The sequence below is a fragment of the Hemitrygon akajei genome, chromosome 16, assembly GCF_048418815.1.
Source record: "Hemitrygon akajei chromosome 16, sHemAka1.3, whole genome shotgun sequence".
Taxonomy (NCBI): domain Eukaryota; kingdom Metazoa; phylum Chordata; class Chondrichthyes; order Myliobatiformes; family Dasyatidae; genus Hemitrygon; species Hemitrygon akajei.
The window spans coordinates 29906018-29924416 of NC_133139.1; the positions used below are offsets into that span (position 1 = coordinate 29906018).

At 38.8% G+C, this 18399-nt stretch overlaps 1 protein-coding gene across 6 annotated transcripts in view; it reads left to right on the forward strand.

The window, feature by feature from the left end:
• ranbp3b (RAN binding protein 3b) overlaps window positions 1-18399 on the forward strand; it is a 325996-nt gene that overhangs the window by 244049 nt on the left and 63548 nt on the right. For 4 of the 6 annotated variants that reach the window (XM_073068586.1, XM_073068583.1, XM_073068587.1 and 1 more), the window contains 4 exons: window positions 9-45; window positions 767-856; window positions 7802-7873; window positions 8217-8282. In XM_073068586.1, coding sequence (XP_072924687.1) covers window positions 9-45; window positions 767-856; window positions 7802-7873; window positions 8217-8282 — 265 coding nt within the window. The remainder of the gene's footprint in view (window positions 1-8; window positions 46-766; window positions 857-7801; window positions 7874-8216; window positions 8283-18399) is intronic. The other 2 variants (XM_073068584.1, XM_073068588.1) reach the window with 1 other exon arrangement.

Sequence of the window (18399 nt, forward strand, 5' to 3'; positions counted from 1 at the left end):
TATTTTAGAGGCCTGTGGATGCCTCCAACCCTGAAGATGCAGAAGGTAAATGTTCTGTTAAGTTCATCTTTAAACACTGAATCCTTTGCTGAGAAATGTGCATATTTAGTTGTCACCTTTGAAAGACGTGCCCCTGTCAGACAACATCTGTAACAACTGTTGTCAACAATTTTGGATCAAATATCTATTTGAATGTTGACTGCAACTTCAATTTTTTTTACCACAGATGCCATCTGATCTATTGAGTATTTACAGTTGTCCATTTTATTTTTTTATTTGTAACCATCTAGTTTCGGTTTTGTGCATTAAAACTTCTCAAAAGTCGATATTAGAATACTTTGTTTGGAATGCTGTATAGTATATAAATGCAAACTGGCAATTGTAGTTGATTGGAAATTGTTAATGTTATTAAAATGTTATACAACTATCTCTTGTGTAATTTAATGGCTGGTTATAGTTAAAAGTTAAAAGCATCTTAAATATTACATTTTAAGTTTTTGCTATAAAAACTTAACCCGAACTCTAAAGCACATTGTATTTGCTTATCTACTGCAGCATCACTGCAGCTTATTAAGAATGCGTTTAAACAGAATATAGAAATACTTCATTGAATTTCCTGCCTATGTTATAAATTGTTGTCAGTGTAAAACAACTGAATAACTTTTTGGCCAGAATAACTGCAGTTATTTTTGTAATAGCTTAACATTTAATTGATACTTAATAAAATTACCAATATTTTATCAGTGCAATTTATTTATTTCTTCAGATTCCGACGGAGACGACGGTAATTACCCTCCACCTGTTAAAAGAGAGAGATCGTCTTCTTTCACACAAGTGTTCCCACCTTCCCAACCAGGTAAGTACTTTCCACTTAAATGACAAACATTTAAACTTTGTATTTTTGTCATATTGGTTATTATCTCAATTTTGAAGTGTGTGCATTTGATTATCTTGCTGTTGATTTTAAAAAAACATTTCTTCTTGTATTAGGAGAGAGTAAGGGAACTTGGGAATATGCTGATAGAGAGGGAATTGTCTGTGAGAAAGTTGATGATATACCAGTGAAAAGCAATGAGAAATATGTATTTACGGCTATATGCTTTGCTTTACAAAGCTTCAAGTTTGAGCTTTTCTTGTGTCAAATTCATCTAAGTACTTGCTGCTAATTTAAATGAATGACTTCATAAAGGTAAAGGAGCAATATATTGGTATCTTATCTTCAATATATTTTAATCCACAGTTCTCAGTGTTCATTTTTTAAACTGTAATTGACTTGAATAGAGCAGCACACACAAAATGCTGCCTGATGAAGGGTCTCGGCCAGAAATGTTGACGGTTTATTTATTTCCCTAGATGCTGTCGGACCTGCTGAGTTCCTCCAGCATTTTTGTGTGTGTTGCTCTGGATTTCCAGCATCTGTAGAATCTCTTGTGTATTTGACCTGAATAATCATTTTTTTTGCTCTGACTACATATATGCACATAAACTAGAACAAATCCAGTCTGTCCAATTACTGTATCATTAGCAAACAATGGAAGATGCCAGCTTCTGTGTTATCAAATGGCATATTCATTAAAGCTCAGCTTGATACCACCAAAACCCCAAGATTCCAAATGTCCTGGTTGTCTTGGAAACATAGAAAACCTACAGCACAATACAGGCCCTTCAGCCCACAAAGCTGTGCCGAACATGTCCCTACGTTAGAAATTACTAGGCTTACCCATTGCCCTCTATTTTTCTAAGCTCCATGTATCTATCCAAAAGTCTCTTAAAAGACCCTTTCATATCTGCCTCTGCCACTGTTGCTGGCAGCCCATTCCACACACTCACCACTCTGCGTAAAAATAAAACCCAACAACAACTTACCCCTGACCTCTGTACCTACTCCCCAGCACCTTAAACCTGTGCCCTCTTGTGGAAACCATTTCAGCCCTGGGAAAAAGCCTCTGACTATCCACATGATCAATGCCTCTCATCATCTTATACACCTCTTATCAGGTCACCTCTCATCCTCAGTTGCTTCAAGGATCAAATCAAAGATCTGAATTCCAGAGATGAGGTGAAATTGTCTTTGACATCAAGGTAGATTAGAATGATAGTCATATCCAGAAAAATTATTAGAATTGAAATCTCTAATACACGGCAGAAATGCAGCAAATATTCAAGGAATATTTGCATGGAGTTCTGCATAGGTATTTTCCATTGAGGCAGGGAAAGGATGGTAGAGTTAAAGAACCATGGTGTACAAAGTTTGTAGAAAATCTAGTTAAGAAGAAAGGCTTACAAAAGGTTCAAGAAACTAGGTAGTGTTAGATCTCCAGAAAATTACAAACTTGCTAGAAAGGAGAGCCAGAAGGGGCCATGAGAAGGCCTTGGTGAGCAGGATTAAGGAAAACCCTAAGGCATTCTACAAGTATGTGAAGAACGAGGGTGTGCTGCATGAGAATAGGACCAATCGGGTGCGTTAGTGGAAACGTGTTCATGGAGCCAGAGGAGGTAACGGAAGTACTTAATGAATACTTTGTTTCATTACTCACTAGGGGAAAAGACCTTAGCAATTGTGGGGATGATTTGCAGCAGACTGAAACACTTGAGCATATAGGCATTAAGAAAGAGGATGTGCTGGAGCTTTTGAAAAACATTAAGTTAGATAAGTCACTGGAACCAGATAAGATATACCCCAGACTACTGTAGGAAGTGAGGGAGGAGATTGCTGAGTCTCTTGCAATGATCTTTGTGTCATCAATAGGAATGGGAAAAAGTATGGAGGATTGGAGGGTTGCAAATGTTGTTCCCTTGTTCAAGAAAGGGAGTAGAGATAACCCAGGAAATTATAGAGCAGTAAGTCTGACTTCAATGGTGGGCAAGTTGTTGGAGAAGATCATGAGAGGCAGAATTTATGAGCATTTGGAGAGACATGATCTGATTAAAGATAGTCAGCGTGGCTTTGTCAAAGGCATGTCGTGCCTTATGAGCCTGATTGAATTCTTTGAGGATGTAACAAAACACATTGATGAAGGTAGAGCAGTAAATGTAGTGTATGTGGATTTCAGTAAGGCATTTGATAAAGTTCCCCATGCAAGGCTCCTTCAGAAAGTAAGGAAGCATGGGATCCAAGGAGACCTTGCTTTGTGGATCCAGAATTGGCCTGCCCACAGAAGGCAACTGGTGGTTGTAGATGGTTCGTATTCTGTGAGGAGGTCGGTGACTAGTGGTGTTCCACAGGGATCTGTTCTTGGGGTGTTGTGGATAGTCTGGAGGGTTGTCAGAGGTTAAAGCGGGACATTGAAAGGATGCAGAATTGGGCTGAGAAGTGGCAGATGGACTTCAACCCAGATAAGTGTGAGGTGGTTCATTTTGGTAGGTCCAATTTGAAGACAGAATATAATATTAATGGTAAGACTCTTAGCAGGTGGAGGATCTGAGAGATCTTGGGGTCTGTGTTGAAAGAACACTCAAAGCTGCTGTGCAGGATTGACAGTGTTGTTAAAAAGGTCTTTGGTGAGTTGACATTCATCAACCATGGGATTGAGTTCAAGAGCCGTGAGGTTATGTTACAGCTATATAAGACCTTGGTCAGACCCCACTTGGAGTACTGTGTTCAATTCTGGTCCTCTCACTACAGGAAGGATGTGGATACTACAGAGAGAGTGCAGAGGATATTTACAAGGATGTTGCCTGGACTGGAGGGCATACCTTATGAGAATAGCTTGAGTGAACTTGGCCTTTTCTCCTTGGAGTGATGGAGGATGAGAGGTGACCTGATGGAGGTGTATAAGATGATGAGGGACAATGATCATGTGGATAACCAGAGGCTTTTATTTAGGGCTGAAATGGCTAACACAAGGGGCATAGTTTTAAGGTGTTTGGATATTCAGGGGTAAGTTTTTCCACACAGTGTGTGGTGGGTGCATGGACTGCAGTGCTGGCGGTGGCAGTGGAGCAGATAGAATAGGGTCTTTTAAAAGCCTTTTAGATAGGTACATGAAGCTTAGAAAAATAGAGGGCTATGCACTAGGGAAATTCTAAGCTGTCATTAGAGTAGGTTACGTGGTCGGCACAGCGCAAGCCCTGTAATGTGCTGTAAATTTTTATGTTCTATATTTTATAACTGGAAAGCTCTTCTCTTGTTAGTGGAAGTGACTCAAGTCATTGGAGGCTAGCTATCTCACCCCAGGTGAAACCCCAGTTTCACTCTGCCTCCTCCTCCAGCTGCCTATCACCTCCCTCATGGTTCCGCCTCTACTACCCATAGTGCTTTCCCCTTATTCCTTCTTCACCTTTCCTGCTTATCCCCTCCCTGCTTTCCCTCCCCCACTCCTTGATCTTTCCCCTTACTGGTTTTTCACCTGACACCTACCAGCCTTCTCCTTCCCACCCTCTCCCCACCTTTTTTATAGGGCCCCTGTCCCCTCCCTCTTCAGTCCTGATGAAGGGTCTTGGCCTGAAACGTTGACTGCTCATTTCCACAGATGCTGCCCGGCCTGCTGAGTTCCTCCAGCGTGTTGTGTGTGTTGCTTTGACCCCAGCATCTTCAAAATATTTTGTGTTCACCCCAAGTATTGTTGCCAGGGTTCCTCAGGGCAATGCTCTAGAATCAACTATTCAACTGCTTCATTGTCAGTTGCTTTTTCATTATCATAGGGTCAAAGTAGGATTATTGTATATGCTTAGTTCCATTGGATAGTCTTAAGACAATGAAACCTGCTGCAAGACCTAGACAGAATTCAAATCAAGGTGATAATTGACAGATGACATGTGGTTGTTAGGCAGTGAACACTTCCTTCAAAAGAGTCTAATTACCCCTTCTGGCATTCATTGACAATATATTGGGTGAACTCTTGTCGTCAACACTTTGTGTGTTGCCATGGACTGGAAACATAAACAGACCAAGCATATAATCAATAGTACTGCCTCTTGACTCGCCTCAGCCATATATTAAACTATCTGAAAAGATAGTTCAGACAGTCTGGATTTTTTAATCACTTGCCAAGGTGCATTCAGCTTTAATAATACTGTGGCTCCAGTAATACTTGACAGCATAAAGCAACCCATTTGATTCACATTCCATCCACCACTACTCTGGCAGGTTTTCTGAACTGTTGTATATTTGTACACTGCAGGAATGTAATGTAGTCTTTTCTTCACTGGGTCAAAACTCTGGAGCTCCCTTTCAAATTGCTCTCTTCAGAGTAATACTTTCAGCACAAGGACTATGAAAGCTCTCAGTTTTTCAAAGGCATTTAGAGATGGGAATTAAATTGTCTTTGCCCTTGATTCCCACCGCTGGTGTTTGAATACACATAAATTGTTTAAGATGGCACTCAAACTAAAAAATTTTTTTCACTGTTCCTTGAATGTTTAACATGCATTTATTACGTTTATTGGACATTACTTTGTAGCTGAAAAATGTCCACTTATTCATTGATTGTGAAATGTGCATAAATTGCACATTCCTGTAAAAGATTAATCCTGGAAGAGAATTTTTAATCTGAAGGTCGTTACCTTTGAACAGTGATTCTTCACTTTATGCATAACCTTCAAACTTCATCTGCAATTCCTTTGGGGATGCCTATACTTATGTCTCTTAAAACCTCTAATTCTTCATCTGGGGAACAAAGCCATTACTGGCATCATCTTAGAAAAGTGAAGCACGGGCTTGTTGGATCTGTAAGTCAATAACATACATCACTGAAATATAAGGGAGATAGCTGTACAGTTAAGAGTATCAAGGGTAATCATAGTGTTTCAGGTCTGGATTTTGAGGACTGGGTTTATCTATTTCAAATCATTATCTTGTGAGGTGATTTTAGTGGTATATTGAACAGTTGGCATTTAGTTTAAGCTAGAATTTGAGAATAGGGAGAAATCAGACTACTGAAAGAAATTTAGGACTGATGTCAAGAAATTCTTCACTGTAAGAGCTCAATGAAGGACTTTTGAATCATCTAAGAACCAAATGAATGTCAGGTCTGGGAAGCAGATGTAAAGGTAGCCTTGTGGAAAACGGATAAATAGAACAAAGTGAGGCTAGGACATGTGGCTTAATGGGAGCATTTAGAGCATGATTGCTCTTGGAGTGCTACCGGCAGGGATTGCGGGACATGCCCAGCAGGTCAGGCTGGAGTAATAAACTGAGCTGAAATAACAGATGGATGACATGGAGCAGAAATGGCTAGTTCTTAAAATTTCCCATCTGTGGTATTAGCATGAGCACAGTCTGACTTTCTAGGTATATCAAACAGCCTTGCTAATAGTGATAGCTACTGTAACTCAGACAAAGAATGCTGATTACTCTTGATCTTTATTAGTATTTGATCTGGCTTTGCCTTTCTACATATTCTCTTTATTCATCCCCTGTGCTGTGTTCTCTGTAACTTGAAGCAATTTCTACATGCTTTATCTCCCCATCACTTACTGAGTCATCTTAATCTGGGTGCAGTGTGATGACTGGTTGGTGCGAAGCAGAGCTGGAAGCACTGAGCAGACTCGCTTGCTCACTTAGTAAGTCAGTGAGGCCAGTTGTTGGCTGCTTTTTCTATGCCCGCTCGCTCTCCTGCAGCAGCAGTTTCTGTAATTCTCACACGCTCTTGGATTACGAATAACTGTCAGGCACAAAAATTTGCTGTAACCTGGGAACAACTTGAATTTAGCTTTTGACAAGCAGGCTACTTTAAAATCAGTTTTCTCAACATGCCCTTCCCTTCTTGAAACTTGATCATGTGCCTTCAAAGTAAAGCAGTGGTGCAGCTGGTTGCTTCTGCTTGGCGGCTCCAGTGACCCAGATTCAAGTCTGACCTGCTGTCTATGTGACGTTTATCCGTTCTCATTGTGTTTCCTCTCACATTCCAATGACAGACTGGTTGGTAGGTTAATTGGATATTGTAAATTCACTCCTCTATATAAGTGAGTAGTAACACCAGGGGTTTGGTGGGAAGGGAGGTTTGGAAAATCTGAATCAGGTTTACCACTGACATAATGTCATGGAAGTTGTTGTTTTGCAGCACCGGTACAGTGCAATACATAAATTACAATAAGATATATAAAACAATAAGTAATGCAAAAGGAGAACAGAAAGTGAAGTAGTTTTCCTGGGTTCATGATCCATTCAGGAATCTGATGAAGGAGGGGAATAAGCTGTTCCTTAAGCATTGAGTGTGTGTATTTAGGCTCCTGTACTTCCTCCCTGATGATAGTGATGAGAAGAGGGCTTGTCTTGGATGGTGAGGGTTGTTAATGATGGATGCTGCCTTTTTGAAGCATCATAGTGGGGAGGTGTGCTCGTGATGGAGCTGGCTGAGTTCGCAAGCTTTTTCCGATCCCGTACATGGGCGCAGGATCTGTTTACAGGATCAGAAAAAGCTTGCAAACCTTGCAAAACCAGATGGTAATGCAATTATTCAGAAGTCTCCTCATTGTTGGCATACAAAGTTTCCTGAAACTTCTAATGAAATATACTTGCTGGTGTCTCTACTTTATTGAAGTTGACAGTAATGTGGGTGAAATGGAATGATTATAAATGTGTGTGCATAGGGCCTGTTTCTATGCTGTTTGAATTTAAATTATCTCCTAAGGATTCTTAAGCCAGATTCTTCTGAAACAAGAATTCACTAGTTTCTGTACATAACCAGTTCAGAGTATAATTCTGTGTTTTTTGATGAGTTATAATATGCAATGAATAAATGACTTGGTGACAACAAATTTGCTGAAACGATGGGACATCATTGGGCAGCCTGCAGAGCTAATTGTTAAAATTCAATTTGATCTGTTGACGCTCACTGCAGCTGTCTTTATCTTGCAGTTCCAAAGAATAATGTCTTTATGCCATTGAGTTTCTGCCAGGCAGCGGCCAGCAACTCTGACTCAGAGCCAGGTACAGTTCTACAATCCACCACTAGCAAGTATTTGTCCTTTCTTTATCCCCTTTTCTGGTTTATTTGTTCTTTTCTATATTACATCTGGAAACTGGAAGGATGGGTGCTCTAGTTGTGGATTTTGATTGAGCTTTATATGTGCTCTGCTCTTATTGTGGATGCACAGTGTAATAATGATCCTGCATAGATTGGGGAGGTGTGCATGAGTCTAAATATACAAACATCTTGGACTTGAACAAGGACTTGGAAGTTATAAGGAGTGAATCAGTTGTGCTGCTGGATTTACTTTTATTGTGTACTTCGTTAATGCAATGGACTTGCTTGCTGGTTTCCTTTCTCTAGATGAGAAGAACACAGGCTTTCGGCTGAAACCCCCAACTTTAATTCACGGCCAAGCTCCCAGTGCTGGTGAGTAATATATAATAAGATTGTAGAGAGACTGGGATTATAGAAGTCTAGGGCATGTGTGTGTGAGTGTGTGTGTGTGTGTGTGTGTGTGTGTGTGTGTGGTGCATAACTGGAGCAGAGTGTAATATTGTTGCACATGCAAGGCCCCAACCTGAGGAATTAGCACACCAAATATGTTTGCTGGATTATACTGAAATTAGTATCGATAGTCTCCCTCTGTATTTGACTGAGTGAGTAAATCATTAGGTTGCTGCACCGTAACCAATAACAGACTCTTCACAATTGTATCTTAGAACCTGAGATTGCAAAATTGCCTGACTGTTCAGTGCAGTTAAAGGGACATGGGTTCTATTAAATTGTAGAAATGATTGAGTTTGCATTCCTCCCTCCCCCCCCATAGGAACCCCATTTACAAGGTAACTCAACAAAAATTATCCAGTACCCTGCATTTTCTCATTTGCAGATTTACAGACAGGTGCATCAAAGTTCTGTATTGCTATATCATAAGCATGGTTCCAAAAATATTACTTAAGACGCATACGTCGACATTTTAGTATGACTTCGATCTGTGCAGGTGGCTGAAGAAGAGCTAATTTCCTGTTTGTGGTCTTTATTAATAAGATTGTATTGTAATTTCAAAATAACCGAACTAATACCTAGTCTGTTTTCTATTTTGACATATTTAATTGGAGTCTCCTTAATTTGAAATGTGTAACAAAATTGGAATGTGTCATCCAAGAGTTCCTTTATCAACACCAATTTTGCCTCTGCAAACATGAAAAGCAATTTTGATAAAATCCATAAGTATTTTGTGGTATAGAAATGCATTTGGCCCTGTATACACATTTGAAAAGGACATTTAGTTAAAAATACCGAAACCTTGGCATATTACCTTTATATGAAGTAGTTTGTAATGAGAAAGTTGCTTAATAACATTTTTAGACTAAGTTTTAAAAAAAAGTACTGTTAATGAAACTCAATAGGAAAATGTGTTATGTTGTGGATAAACCTGTTGAATTTATAACTTATAGCAAAATACCAACAATATAATACTGAGCCAGTATATTTTCTAAGTTTCTTTTAAGAAGCAAATTTTTGCACAAGCATTTAGTTTGTGTTCTTTTATTCAGTTTGGTTTTACTAAAACAATGATTGCATTAAACAGCAAGTATTGATCTTTACAGGTTTGCTTAGTTGTTGCAAAAGACTAATGAGCATATTTCAGTAGTGTTCATAGGTCTCTTTAGGTAATCTGCTTCAAGAGACTAGTGTCTGTGTGCACACAATTACAGAAACAAATTGCGTGAGTGTACATGTGTTTGGGCTATATGTCTATATAGTTGTATCTCTAGGCATATATTTGTTGCCAAATGTTTTTATTTTGTCATTTATGTTGTTAGTATGGTTTAAACATGATTTAGAGTTGTTATTAACTATAGCATTTCCTCCTTATAGAAAAATCTATTACATTCCTCTTATCTTGCCTATGACAGCTTTATGTAATTTTTGTTTCAGGAAGAAACTTAATAGCATTTGTAATGTCCACTTGTCGTGTGTCTAACTTGTAGCATTAATGTGTATCAAAGCAATATAGAAAAACAATTATAGAAACAATATCCAAATCATAGAATGATTAATTTTCTTGTTGATTGGTGCAGAGCATAACGTGCTCTGAGGACTTCGCATAGTTGTCATTACTATCAAATGGAGAAAGAAACTACTACAAGTACTACAAATTGCAGTGATGGTTAATATTGACTATGCCTTTGTAATTGACTTTCAGGCATGCTTTTCAGGCCATAAGTCTAAATATTGGCATTAACATTGGTTTATTACCTGTGGCAGGTGATTTTAATAGGATCTCAAAACAAACTTGATATGAATTTTTAGTGCTGTTTAATGATTTACAGCTTTTTGAAATCTTCTGAATTAAGTTTTACAAATATCCACAGCATGTTCTTATTTATTACACCAATGTGGAATTTATTACAGTGAATTTATTCAGGAATCAAAATAAATTTTGCTACATATTTGACACATCAACTTCTGTTAGCTTTCCTTTCTTGAGTCACTAAGTTAATTCCAATTACTTTGCTGGATTTGACCCATATTATTTCAATGACACTTCAAATAAATTTGCAATGGTTTGTGACAGAAATGCATTTTAATAGCTTTCTGCGTTGAGAAATTGATTAAAATTTCTATTTATTTTTGTGATTTATTTAAATTTGAACTATTGCTATTTACTGGGCAGTGGAAATAACCAGTTATCGATTTCACCATGGCCTTAATCATTTGAAAAAAGTAGATTTCAGATCTGTTATCTCTAGCTAATCCAAGTGATTAAAAATGTTGTCAAGACCTTCTATGCTTGGTAAAGAATACTTGAAGTAAGTAATTTGGTTCTCTGCAATGTGTGACTTACCACTGAATTCCTACATCAACACCAAGTTTAGTTCTGGATCCACTGATTTCTAATTGTGGACAGGTTTTGCCTTCATTCTTGGAAATGGAATTATGAACGATAGAAGCTCGAAATGGATGAGCTGATTCAGTTGATCAACTTATTTTTAAAAATGTAATTTATCAGTATTTTGCAGTCCCATCACTAAGAAGCTGTAACTATTATTCAGGCATTTTTCTTTATTAACATATGTTAATATTGAGTTGCTGAGAATATAATGCATGCCATTTGAGGTGCCATGGTCATGAATCCTATCTGCATATATTCATTCTGTTTTCATATTTCTCTTTTACTTCAAACACATATCTATTAAATGTCCAACTTGAGTGGTGATTTCTTTTTTTCAGTGAGTCAGTCAAGTACCGTGGAGTCAGCATGGCCTCTTGTTTATTTGATAGATGCTCTCTTTGAGACAATGTTGTCGTCAACCCTATCAGGAAGCAAAGAAACTTAAGTTGCATCTTTTTTTTCATATTATCAATCATGATTGTCATCATCATTGTTTTACCCAAGTCACATGCCTAAAATGCTAGGTTGTACATGGTAGCAGTGGATCAGATTGGTTCTGGATTGAATGAATGCTTGACCAAGTCCTTAATTATTTGGAAAGAATCATAATTTTTGACACCTTCATCATATCATTTATTAATGCTTAATTTTCTAGCAAAATGATCAAAGCTCTTTTCTTGTTATCTGTGTTCTACCCTCTTAATTGTTTGTTCAAAATGTGTTATCTAGTGTTCCAGTTTTAAGGATGTTTTGTTATTTGGTATATCAGCTTCATACTGTAGAATTGACAACATCTAGTAGTTTATTATTTTTTGCAAGGCTAAAGTCTGTCGACAGAACATCCACAGTGATGATTTTTCTTGGCGTTTATCTTGAAAAATGGATAAATATTAAAGTACAGTGGCAAATATTGATTTTGTGTTCTGATGACAATAGTGAGTGTAGGGACGTATTTTGTCATCTGTGTCCACATTTTACATTCTATTGAATACAAGGGAAGTGAAAAGTTTTGGGAGGTTATTTGCATTTTTGTAATTTTTTTAATATTAACTGTCATTATCTAATTAAAAATAGCTTGTTTTTAGTATAAGTAGCATGTATTTTTCTCTTTACATTACAGAAAGACTTTCCTTTGTTATTCAATGATTTGGTTAGGTGATTGCAGTAAATGCCAGTTGCTGAATAGGTTGCTACCTCTTTCATTCCTGCTGTTTTTGTTAAATTGAAATCTATTGAGTTTGGTTTGCCTTTTGTGCTGGTACAAGTCAGACTTATTTGTGGCTCGTGTAGATGGATATTCAGAATAATACTTGAATTTAAGTTGTTAAGATCATTTTGTGAATATCTTGGTACTAATATAGAATTATTTAATACTTTAAGATTCAATTTCTTTGAATAGAATTATACTAGTTGTTAACGTTTGAAGGTGACATGCAGACCCATTGATTTGTTCTACGCTATCCAAATTATTCAAAAAAATTGATATCCTGTAGAACATTGCAAGCAGAATTTAGAAATTCTATTGAATTGTGTGTAGTATATGAAATTGAACTCCAGCCAGTTTAATTGGTGAGAAAAATTTAAACTAGGTCCCAGTAGTCACAAAACTACTTGAGTTGCTGGCTAAGAAATAGGTCAGGAAAGCTAACTAATTGTTCTGCCTTGTTCGCATGGTGATCTTTTCTGAATATAAGGAAAAGGAAATTCATTGTTGGAAGAGCTGTGCAAGATAAATGTCACCATAAAGAATGAAAACATTTTTTCCATTTTTTTATTGCAATCTAGTATGATTACTTAGCTTTCACATATACTGATAATCAAATGTGATATAATAGCAATCTGTTCTTAAGCTTCCAAGAGGAGGGTAATGGCTCCAAACTATAGCAGATGAGAATAGTTTTAATTGATTTTACATTATTCTCATTGTAACATTCTCGCTCGGGTGTAACGAACCCGAATTAGACGTCGAGTTAAACCGGAGTCAATGAAAACAAGGTCGCAGTAAGATTAACCATTTACTGTTCACTCTTCACATTAACGTATGGTGAAAACTGTTGATAAAACAATACAAGATTGGTACAGTGTTTCCTTCTAAATATCACATTTACATCGTGAATACTTGCAAAGGTAAAACTACAATAACTACATTACATTAAAGTGCAGCATACAGACAGAATCTACCTGCTCCATTGACTGCTTTAAATACACTTCAACACAAACTATCCCGACTCTTTAACTAACGAAAACATAAACCTTATCGACCGTCGTTACTTTTAACAGAATCAGCGTTAACATTTTAACTCAACATATCGATTATCTAATGACTTACAGCGTTGCTTTCACTGTGTTTTTGGTGCAGAGAGAACAACTGCTTGCGCTGAACTGCCACATGTGAGCGCCCCCCACCCTTGCGTTTATCCCAAACCGGTATTTTCCCACAAGACGCGGCGAACCCGGATGTGACGTCGTCGCAGCCGCGATATATTACAGACAAATGAATTTACTTAAACAATCCTAACTTTAACTAAAAAATGCTAACAAATTACTAAGCGAAAATATTATAAACTAAATAACTGCCATAAAGGCAGCACACTCATTTTAAATTAATCCAGTTTTAAAATTTCTTTAAAAATGTACATTGTTATTGGTGGTTTTTAGTTAAAGGATGATGAAGTAGAAGTTAACATAGAAACATAGAAAACCTACAGCACAATACAGGCCCTTTGGCCCACAAAGCTGTGCCAAATGTGTCCCTACCTTAGAATTACCTAGGCTTTACCCATAGCCCTATATTTTTCTAAGCTCCATGTAGCCATCCAGGAGTCTCTTAAAAGACCCTATTGTTTCCGCCTCCACCACCACTGCCGGCAGCCCACTCTATGCACTCACCACTCTCTGTGTAAAAAAAACTTACCCCTGACATCTCCTCTGTCCCTACTTCCAAGCACCTTAAAACTATGCTCTCTCATGCTAGCCATTTCAGCCCTGGGAAAACACCTCTGACTATCCACATGATTAATGCCTCTCATTATCTTGTACACCCCTATCAGGTCACCTCTCATCCTCTGTCACTCCAAGGAGAAAAGGCTGAATTCACTCAACCTATTCTCATAAGGCATGCTCCCCAATCCAGGCAACATCCTTGTAAATCTCCTCTGCACCCTTTCTATGGATTCCACGTCCTTCCTGTAGTGAGGCGACCAGAATTGAGCACAGTACTGCAAGTGGGGTCTGACCAGGATCCTATACAGCTGCAACGTTACCTCTCGGCTCTTAAACTCAATCCCACAATTGAAGGTCAATGCACCATATGCCTTCTTAACCACAGAGTCAACCTGCGCAGCAGCTTTGAGTGTCCTATGGACTCGGACCTCAAGATCCCTCTGATCCTCCACACTGCCAAGAGTCTTACCATTAATGCTATATTCTGCCATTATATTTGACCTACCAAAATGAATCACCTCACACTTATCTGGGTTGAACTCCATCTGCCACTTCTCAGCCCAGTTTTGCATCCTATCAATGTCCTGTTATAACCTTTGACAGCCCTCCACACTATCCACAACACCCCCAACCTTTGTGTCATCAGCAAATTTACTAACCCATCCCTCCACTTCCTTATCCAGGTCATTTACAAAAATCACAAAAGTGTAGGGGTCCCAGAACAGATCCCTGAGGCACACCATTGGTCACCAACTTCCATGCAGAATATGACCCGTCTACAACCACTCTTTGCCTTCTGTGGGCAAGCCATTTCTGGTTCCACGAAGCAATGTCCACTTGGATCCCATGTCTCCTTACTTTCTCAATAAGCCTTGCATGGGGTATCTTAACAAATGCCTTCCTAAAATCCGTATACACTACATTTACGGCTCTACCTTCATCAGTGTGTTTAGTCACATCCTCAAAAAATTCAGTGTCTCGTAAAGCATGACCTACCTTTGACAAAGCCATGCTGACTATTCCTAATCATATTATTCCTCTCCAAATGTTCACAAATCCTGCCTCTCAGGTTCTTCTCCATCAACTTATCAACCACTGGGGTAAGACTCACTGACCTATAATTTCCTAGGCTATTCTTACTCCTTTTCTTGAATAAGATAACAACATCTGCAACCCTCCAATCCTCTGGAACCTCTCCCGTCCTCGTTGATGATGCAAAAATCATTGCCAGAGCCTCAGCAATCTCCTACCTTGCTTCCCACAGTAGCCTGTGGTACATTTTGTCCGGTCCCAGTGACTTATCCAACTTGATGCTTTCCAAAAGCTCCAGTACATCCTCTTCCTTAATTTCTATGTCCTCAAGCTTTTCAGTCCATTGCAAGTCATCCCTACAATTCTCAAGATCCTTTTCCGTAGTGAATACTGAAGCAATGTATTCATTAAGTGCCTCTGCCATCTCCTCTGCTTCCATACACACTTTTTCACTGTCACACTTGATTGGTCCTGTTCTCTCATGTCTTATCCCCTTTCACTTCAAATACTTGTAGAATGCCTTGGGATTTTCCTTAATCCTGTCTGCCAAAGCCTTCTCATGGCCCCTTCTGTCTCTCCTAATTTCATTCTTAAGCTCCTTCCTGCCAGCATTATAATAATCTAGATTCCTATTATTACCTAGTTTTTTGAACCTTTTGTAAGCTCAACTTTTCTTGACTGGATTTACAACAGCCTTTGTACACCATAGTTCGTGTACCCTACCATCCTTTCCATGTCTCATTGGGACGTACCTACTCAAAACCCCATGCAAATATCCCCTGGAGATTTGCCACATTTCTTCCGTACGCTTCCCTGATCACATCTATTTCAAGTTTATGCTTCCAAGTTCCTGCCTTATAGCCTCATATTTCCCCTTACTCCAATTACCCATTTTCCTAACTTATCTGTTCCTATGCTTCTCCAATGCTATATGGCAAAGGAGTTGTGATCACTATCTCCAAAATGCTCTCCCACTGAGAGACCTGACACCTGACCAGGTTCATTTCCCAATACCAGATCACGTACAGCCTCTCCTCTTGTAGGCTTATCTACATATTGTGTCAAGAAACCTTCCTGAACACATCTAACAAACTCCACCCCATCTAAACCCCTTGCTCTAGGGAGATGCCAATCAATATTTAGAAAATTAAAATCTCCCACCACAACAACCCTGTTGTTATTACTCCTTTCCAGAATCTGTCTCCCTATCTGCTCCTCGATGCCCCTGTTACTATTGGGTGATTTATATAAAACACCCAGTAGAAAGTTATTGACCCCTTCCTATTCCTAACTTCCACCCACAGAGACTCCGTAGACAACCCCTCAATGATTTCCTCCTTTTCTGCAGCCATGACACTACCTCTGATCAACGGTGCCACGCCCCCATCTCTTTTGCCTCCCTCCCTATCCTTTCTGAAACATCTAAAGCCTGGCACTTGAAATAGCCATTCCTGCCCCTGCACCATCCAAGTCTCTATAATGGCCACAACATCATAGCTCCAAGTGCTGATCCACACTCTAAGCTCATCCGCTTTGTTTGTAACACTCCTCACATTAAAATGGACACATCTTAAACCATTGGTCTGAGCGCATCCCTTCTCTATCACCAGTCTAACCTCCCTTTCGCACTGTCTCCAAGCTTTCTCTATTTGTGAGCCAACCTCCCTTTCCTCTGTCACTCCAGTTTGGTTTCCGCCCCCCAGCAATTCTAGTTTAAACTCTCCCCAATAGCCTTTGCAAACCTTCCCGTCAAGATATTGGTCTCCTTCTGATTCAAGTGCAACCTGTCCTTTTTATACAGGTCATACCTACCCCAGAAGAGGTCCCAGTGATCCAGAAATCTGAATCCCAGCCCCCGCTCCAATCCCTCAGCCACACATTTATCCTCCACCTCATTCTATTCCTATATTCACTATCATGTGGCACAGGCAGTAATCCTGAGATTACGGCCTTTGAGGTCCTGCTTCTCAACTTTCCTAACTCCCTGTAGTCTGTTTTCAGGACCTCCTGCCTTTTCCTGCCTATGTCATTGGTACTAATATGTACCACAACCTCTGGCTGTTCTCCTCCCCACTACAAGATATTGTGGACGCGATCAGAAACATCACACACCCTGGCACCTGGGAGGCAAACTACCATCCGTGTTTCTTTACTGTGTCCACAGAATCGCCTGTCTGACCCCCTAACAATAGAGTTAGGTTATATAAGTTATATATAAACTATAGTAATTGCTTAAGCTATTAAGCAACAGTTTTTGCAATTTGGAACACTGAAAATTATGTGCAAATGTAGGAAAGTCCTGAGTCTAAAATAGGACTCGTTTTATTTAAAGAATATTTATGTTGCAGGCACAGACAGTATGTATTATTTATTTGTATTTGCCTTTGAGAAGATTTTAATGAATTACTTCTATCCTCCTGACTGTGCTCTTGTGATAGTGCTGCATAAGGAGTTCCAGAATTAACCCTGACAGTAGTTGGGATGTATTATGGGTATTATGCTAGTGTTTACATGTGGTTCATCTTCCCAGTAGTGGAAGTTCTAGGTTTAGGAGGTACTTGTGTGGTAGCCTTGGTGAGTAATTGTAGATAATAGTTCAAATGGTATACACGGTGTACCAGTCTTCTAGAGAGGATGCATGTGTAGGGTGATGGGTAGGATGGTAGACAACCAGATTATTTGTCCTGGATGACAAAACAATTTGTTTCATTCTGTTGTGCAAACATACTCAATTACTTATGGAAGAAGAACATGTATTTCCTTCCATACTCCTTGATTTTCATGCAAGAAAAATTATTGCTAGTTTTTGGTCTCATGGTGAACAGATTGGTTGACCTTAAACTCATATTCTTGGCAAATAAAATTTGCCAGCCAGGAGTCCAGAATTTTGGGATGATTGATTTTTTCCTAACTTTTTTGCATTTTTATTCATACTGAAGTAACCGTAACACTAGCTTTTGATTCCCTTGATGCTTTCTTTGACTGGTGGCACCAGAAACTACATTTGTTTTACCTGTTTCAGTATAATTAGTAGAAATAAAAGTTTCAGTGAGGCTGGCTACCTTCTGTGAATTTTCTTTGGTGCATATATGTGAAGGATGAAAAGTAGTGCATCCCTTTGAGTCAATTTTTCCACAAATCCACTCATTCATCTCAAATGTAATTTTGTACATTATTTATGTGCTCTTTTTGCAATTTTTTAATGATTTTATCACAGTCTCAAAATTAGGTATGGTGTATCATGAATTGCAATGAACTTAAAATTTCTTCAGTAAATCTTTGAAATTCCCAGGAGAAAAGCTTATGGAAACTCAGCCACTGACAGATATACATAGATTTTTGGAGAGTAAAGAAATCTAGCTAATTGATTTCACAAAAAAACCACGAAGTAAGAGTAAGTACCCCTAATGATGCCATTCCTTTTTACAAATTTGTACATCTCTGCTGCATCAGCTCTCAAGATGAGGCCTCCTACTTCTGAAATGCCCTCCTCCTGGAAATGTGGCTTGCCCTTTGCCATAGTTGATAAAGCCTTATGTGCATTTCCTCCATTTCCCACCTGTCTGATCTCACCCTAGTCCCCCTCTTTCCAGGTAGAACAACAATAGAGTTTCCTTGGTCTTTCCTTTTACCCCGGCCTCCTCATTTAACACATCATCCTATGCCATT